Below are 6,273 nucleotides of genomic sequence, written 5' to 3'. Positions count from 1 at the left end.
TCAAGCGCACCCACGGCGTCCGGCTTCCCAGGGCGCTCTTTCCCAGGAGACCTTCTCATCCCTGTTTTCTCCCCTCTTCCGACTTCTCCGAGGGCTGCCCCGCGGTCTGTCCGGCCGCGTCCCGGGCCTTGGGGCGGCTGAGGCATGACCGGAATGCGCGGGAGGACGCGGGGCGGGGACGCGAGGGCAAGGACGCGGGGCACGGAGGGGACGCGGGGCACGGAGGGGACCCGGGGAGGGCCGGCCTGGCCTGGGCCCCGACACTCGCAGCCCCGCCTCCGGACCCCCGGTAGTTGCCATCCCCTCGCGGGCCGGGTGGGGCGCGCAGCTCCCAGCCCTGGGAGGTCCCGAGGATCGCGAAACGGAAAGAGAAAAAAGTCTGCGCCGAGCGCCTGGCAGGCAGGGCCCGCCCCGCCTCCCTTCCCGGCTGGTCCAGTCACCGACCTGCGGCTCCGGGGCCGCGAGGGAGGAGGCGCGGGGGGCGCGAGGCGGGGGCGGGCGCTCGGGGCTCGGCCCCGCTCTCGGCTCGGGGGGTTCCCGCGGCCGCAGCAGCGCGGTCTCTGCGGAGGCGGCGGGGGCGCGGCCAGCCAGACCTCTTCCTTTCCAGGGCGGCCCGCGGCGCCTGTTCCGCGGGAGGCGGGCGGGAGGCGGACGCGGCCTGGCCTCGACGTCGACTACCGCGCCGCCCGCGATGGGAAGCGCCTTATAAAGCCGCGCCCGGCCGGCCCGAGCCACTCGCCGCCGCGCCGCCCCGAACGCGGGCCGCACGCAGCCTCCTGGAGTGCCGGGCCGACCCCGGACGACCCCGGCCCCGGACGCACCGCGGACGACTCCTGCCCCGGACGCGCCCCGGACTACCCCGGCCACGGACGTACCCGGGACGACCCCGGCCGGGGCGCGCCTCCTGCGGCCGGGCGGGCGGCGGGGCCGGGGCGCCCTTGGAGGGGGCATGCGTGCGACATGGCCTCGGCGGTGTTTGAGGGCACGTCGCTCGTGAACATGTTCGTGCGTGGCTGCTGGGTGAACGGCATCCGCAGGCTCATCGTCAGCCGGCGCGGCGACGAGGAGGAGTTCTTCGAGATCCGCACGGAGTGGTCGGACCGCAGCGTGCTCTACCTGCATCGCAGCCTCGCGGACCTGGGTCGCCTGTGGCAGCGCCTGCGCGACGCCTTCCCCGAGGACCGGTCGGAGCTGGCGCGGGGGCCGCTGCGGCAAGGTGCGGGGCCGGGGACGCGGGAGGGGCGCGGGGCCGAGGCTACCTTGAAGTGCACGAAGGAGGCGGGGAGAGACTTCAACCGAGATTGCGACTTCTCCCTCCTGCCCACCCTGGACAGGGCACACTTGGACCCCGCGCCCGCAGACGAGGGGTGCCCGGGCGGCGGGGTTAGGGGGACGGGGAGCCGGCCTGCCCGGCCTGGGGGCGCCCCCGGCGGAGGAGCCAAATGGGGCGGGAAAGGGGCCGAGGCCGGCAGGGCGGGCGCCGGACTCTCCCCGAGGACGAGTCACTTCCGAGGAGGGCGGGGGCGCCAGGGGCTGAGCGGCTCCCAGGGTCAGCCCGGCCCTAGCCCCTGCCCGGTACCTCCCGAGGGCCGGCGGGCGGGCGGGCGCACTGGGAAAGCGTCTGGGAGCAGTTAACTGCAGGGTCCTAGCCGGGGGTCGCGTCGGGTCTGGCAGCCGCCCCTGAGTTCTCCCCGCGGAGGGCGCGCCCCTGGTCTTCGAGCGCGAGGTGCCACGCAGCCCTTCCGTCCCTCCTCCGAGGGGCCGCCCCGCCCGCGGCTGCCGCGGACAGCCAGGGCCCCCCCGCACCCCCGCCAGGGCCGGTCCCCATTCGAGTTTGATCAGCTGCGCCGCCTCCTCCCCGGCCTTGTGACCGTCCTGGCTCGCGGGAATTCTTGTTTTCAGAAACCGCGGTGGCTTCCCTTTTCCTAGGGCTCTGCCCGAGCTTTCTTTTGGAGGCCAAGCTGAGGGGGTGGAAGCGGGGAGGACGCAAGAGAGAGGGGCTGGAGTTGAGACGGGAAGAATGCGGGGTGGAGGGAGCAGGCCGGGGAGGGGGGCCGCCTGGGAGGGCCAGGAGAGTAGAAGGGGCGGGAAGACTGGAGGACTTCCGAGCAGCATCCCTGTCCCCCCCGCCGGACACGTGTGACCACCTGTAGCTCCGAGCATGGGGACAGTAGCCCAGCAGCCTTCCTTCAATCCTTCTCTAAGCGGAGACCCCCTGAAAGCCTGGGGCCAAGTTACTGAAGCAGAGGGTGGCCCGTCCGAGTCTGCCCAGCCTGCTGTCTGGCTGCGGTCTTGAGATAACCTCTGCTTTTCCCTGGCGATGGCCCCAACCCCAGTGTGTGAATTACGTGGATAATTAGCTCGGTTCTCATGACACATCCTTTGGAAGGGCTCCCACAGCCAGCCAGTTGGGGCCCTGAGCGAGAAGGCCCGCCCTTCAGGCTTCCCTCTGCTCCCCAGAGCCTCACATTCATAGCTGTTCTCCAGACAGTTGGGTGTTATTTCAAGCATCGAAGCAGTTTTCTTTGGATTTGCTGTTTGTTATGATATTTTAAATTTAACAAATGAATGCCCAAATCAGGAAAGCATCGTGAAGGAACAGCGGTTTATTCAATGACCTTTCCTGGAACGAGGCTTAAACATACTGGAGTCCTTGAGCCTCACTGTGGTCAGGCGTCTGAGCTCCGTGACCCCAGGCAGGCTGGTTGCAGCGGGCTCCCCGTGGGACTCCCCACCTGTAGCTTTCTACCTGTGGTCTCTGACGTTTGTGAGGACTGAAAGGCATGGTAGAGGGTCTAACAAGAGCAGGTTCTCCATAAATGCCAGTTGTCATCCTTACCATGGCATCAGCCGCTTCTGGCAGGGGTTGGGCCAGACGTGGAAAGAGGGTGTGGTTTCGCATCCACGCGGGTGGAAATAGCTCACCTGGAGCAGGAGGGAGGGGCGTGTGAGGAACTCCACTGGCGCCGCACACACCGTGACTCCGCCTCTTTTGCTCTCACCTGAGTTGTGCTGGGTCCCTTATGCGGTCACAAGGTGTGTGGACACGCAACAGTGTGTCCAAAGAGTGAAGAAAGGTTAAAGACGCGAGAGATTGCCGTGGAGAAAAGACTCAGAAGGGATATGATAGCTACCTCCAAGTACCTCAAGGAGAACACAAATCAGAAATAGGGGTCAGAGTGATGGTGGCAGGGCTGGTGGGTGGTGAGTGTGAGGCCCAGCGGCTGGGTGTAAAGGGCATTGTAACAGCACACCATGGAACTGTTGGAGCTGCTGCCTCTGCTGGGGACATCTGGCTCCCCCTGTAGAGGGTGAAGAGGGGAGCCTGGGACCAGAGCCGGGACCGTAAGCCCTGCCTCCATTCTAGTCCTTGGTTTTCTGAGGGACAGTTAGCCGGTCCCTGCCCAGCACACCTAGGTTTTGTTGTGCAGCGCCAGGAAAGTCCTTTCCCTTTCTTTGATCCTTTTAAGTCCAGGGAAATTGTTCACCAAGTAAAATATATCCCAGTAATGTAAGAGCAGATTGCACCTTATTTCCATGCAGATTTATTATTTGCATAAAAAGATTGTCTGGATATACAAACTATCAACACAAAAGGCAGCCAGGTGTGTGTGCTCTGCTGTGCTGCAATGCCAGCTCTTCTCTGCATAATTCCCTATCAGATTCCCCAGTTTACATGTATTGAACTGTTTCTGGGATGAGTTAGATTTGCATTCTCTAGTTCCATTTAAGAGATTTGTGAGGAAGTCTGGATTTCTGAGCTTCTGTTGGCAGTGGGCTGGTGACTCTTGGAAGTGTCTGACTGCACACCCTTGGAGGGTTCAGGAGCCTTGGCCCCGCTTGCAGCTGTGAATCTGCTAGCAATTAAAGGGATGCTGAGCCCTTTTCTTCGTCCCTTGACTATTGCGATGGGGGTGAATGTACTTTTTCTCTCTCTGCACACACACTGTGGAGTGGTGCTTGGAGGCCATCCCTGGGCCTTGTATGTGTCACAGTGCCACATCTGCAGGGATGTGTCAACCCTGCCTGGGGTGGAGGCAAAGTGCTCACTAGCGCACTCTCCTGGCCTTCTGTTTGGGTGAGGTCGGACCAGGCTGACCTCAGGACTTGCCCAGCTTCTGTCCTCTAGCCCCTTTCCTCGCACTCCCGCTCTCCCACCTGACCTTCTTCTCATCTGGATTGGATATGCCCCCTCTCCCTTTCTTGTCCCCCGGCCCTAGGGGAGGGAGCTGGCTGTTTCCTGCGGATATTGTCGCCGGGTTACCAAGGTGTTCCGTTCTTGTGTTTTCCGGTGCGCCCGTCTTTCATTTAAATCCTCTCTGTGCGATACCTAACATGGTTCAGGGTTACCCTTTATTTACATCTCTCACACCTAGGAATGTTTATGCTTTAAAACATAAGCATGTTGAATTTCCTTATTGGCAGTTTGAGGCTCCTGGACTTTTTTGATCATTGTTTCTATAGTTTCAGGCTTTGTGATGTCTGAATCAACCAGGTCGCCACTGCAGCAGCAGATTGTGTTCCTGAGTAGTCAGGTGATCTTTGATGCTTAGTGGCTGTACTATCAACATTTTGGTTTTACATTTATTCCATCAAATATCTGCATAGTGCCTACCACATGTATAGGTGATGGTGGCACAACAGTGAACAAGAGACCGAGAACATCCCTGTCCTCATGATTCTTATATTCTGGTTGGGAGAAATCCAATAGTAAACAAGATAAACAAGTAACAAAATATATTAGAGAGTGATACATGTTCAAAAGAAAAAATAAGTAAGCAAAGAAAGGGGCTCCGACTTGCAGGAGCAGTGGAGGGGTTTTGCATTTAGACAGGGTGATCAAGGACAAGTGACCTTTGAATACAGAACTGAAGGAAAGTGGGGATCAAGCCATTGGGTGCCTGGGGAAGTCGATTCTAGGCAGTGGAAGAGCAGGTGCAAAGGCGCTAAGGCCGGCGTGTGCCTGGTGGGTGTGGGGTGTGAGGAGGTGTAGTGGCTGGTGTGGAGAGTGTTGGTTAGGAAGGGAGAGAGGCAGGTCGTGGTCACATTTGGGCTCTTATTCAGAGAGGGCTCTGAGCAGAGACGTGATTTGGCCTGACTCCAACTGGGGCTGCTGTCCTGAGAAAAAGTGGGGGAGGCGGGGAGGCAGGTGCTGGGGCGTGGTGCAGCAGAACAGGTGGGAAAAGTGAGCAAATGCTGATTTGTATTGAGGGGGAGTCACAGGGGTACTGCAAGGCCAGACGTGGGGTGCAGAGGAGTGTGCGGATGACCCCAGAGTTTTCAGCCTGAGGTGCTGGACTGGCAGGATTGCCATTTGCTGCCATGGGGGAGTCGGCAGGAGGAACTGGCATGGGGGAGGAGGTGGCTCAGGAGGGCAGCTTGGGAGGTGGCATTTTAGCATTTTCTTTTAGTAAGGCCATGATCATGAGCCCACGAGCCCATGGGGTGCTAATGTACCTCCCTGTGCTCACCTTCATCACCAAAGACGTTCATCTTACCTGCATGCTAGGAGACTGTCTTCGTAGACTTGAGATCCGAGTACCAGGGGACTGGCATCTGGGACATTACCAGAAAAGGGCTGGACACAGATGCGACCACCAGACTCCCACAACCTTGACAGCTCTAGGAAGATGCGTGCTTTGATCCCATGGCCTGAACCTGCTCTTGCTGTTCTCAGGTAGACAGTGAGGGGAGAAGCCCTGTGTTACCCTGAAAGATAAGGGAGGATCCCGGGTTACCCGATGGCCAACTGCAAAGCCACAGGGTTTACTTTCTTAGTGACAGTGGCTAAAAAATGATCATGGGCCACACCAGTCCCGGGCAGCAGAGCAGGGTCACAGAGGCACCATCTCTGCCCCACCCAGTGGACCCTTGCAAGTGGGGTGCTGGGTGGGCCTGCACTTTGCCTTCAACCACAGCTCCACCCCATGCAGAATTCACCTGCGCTGTTCTGCCCCACCCAGAGGGGCAGTTTCACTTCTCAGGGGACTTGGATCTTCTTTTCTGACTCACAGACCTATTTTTGACTCTCTTGACCTGACCAAGTCACCCTGCACTGGGGGTGCCCTGCCAGGACTCCCGTGGGGCCACCCACCTTCATGCAGCCTCCTCTTCCTCTTTCTTCCTTCTGCTTTGCTTTTCTTTCCCAAGCCCAAACCCCGCCGCCCCCTCTGCTTCCCCCGTCCTGCTGTACCTGGGATCCTCTTTTCCGTAAATGGCCACTGGGCTGCGTTTGGTTTGCTGCCCCCGACAGATCTCAGACTGAGCCCCTGG

The 6,273-nt window shown here is 60.2% G+C and overlaps 1 protein-coding gene across 1 annotated transcript in view; it reads left to right on the top strand.

The window, feature by feature from the left end:
• The first annotated feature begins 259 nt into the window (after nt 1-259).
• PXDC1 (PX domain containing 1) overlaps nt 260-6,273 on the top strand; it is a 30,206-nt gene continuing 24,192 nt past the window's right edge. The window contains exon 1 of the mRNA XM_021936946.2: nt 260-1,216. Coding sequence (XP_021792638.2) covers nt 961-1,216 — 256 coding nt within the window. The 5' untranslated portion in view covers nt 260-960. The remainder of the gene's footprint in view (nt 1,217-6,273) is intronic.

This window comes from Papio anubis, chromosome 6, assembly GCF_008728515.1.
Source record: "Papio anubis isolate 15944 chromosome 6, Panubis1.0, whole genome shotgun sequence".
Lineage (NCBI taxonomy): Eukaryota > Metazoa > Chordata > Mammalia > Primates > Cercopithecidae > Papio > Papio anubis.
Note: the sequence above shows the minus strand (reverse complement) of the source record. Positions and strands in the feature narration are given on the sequence as shown.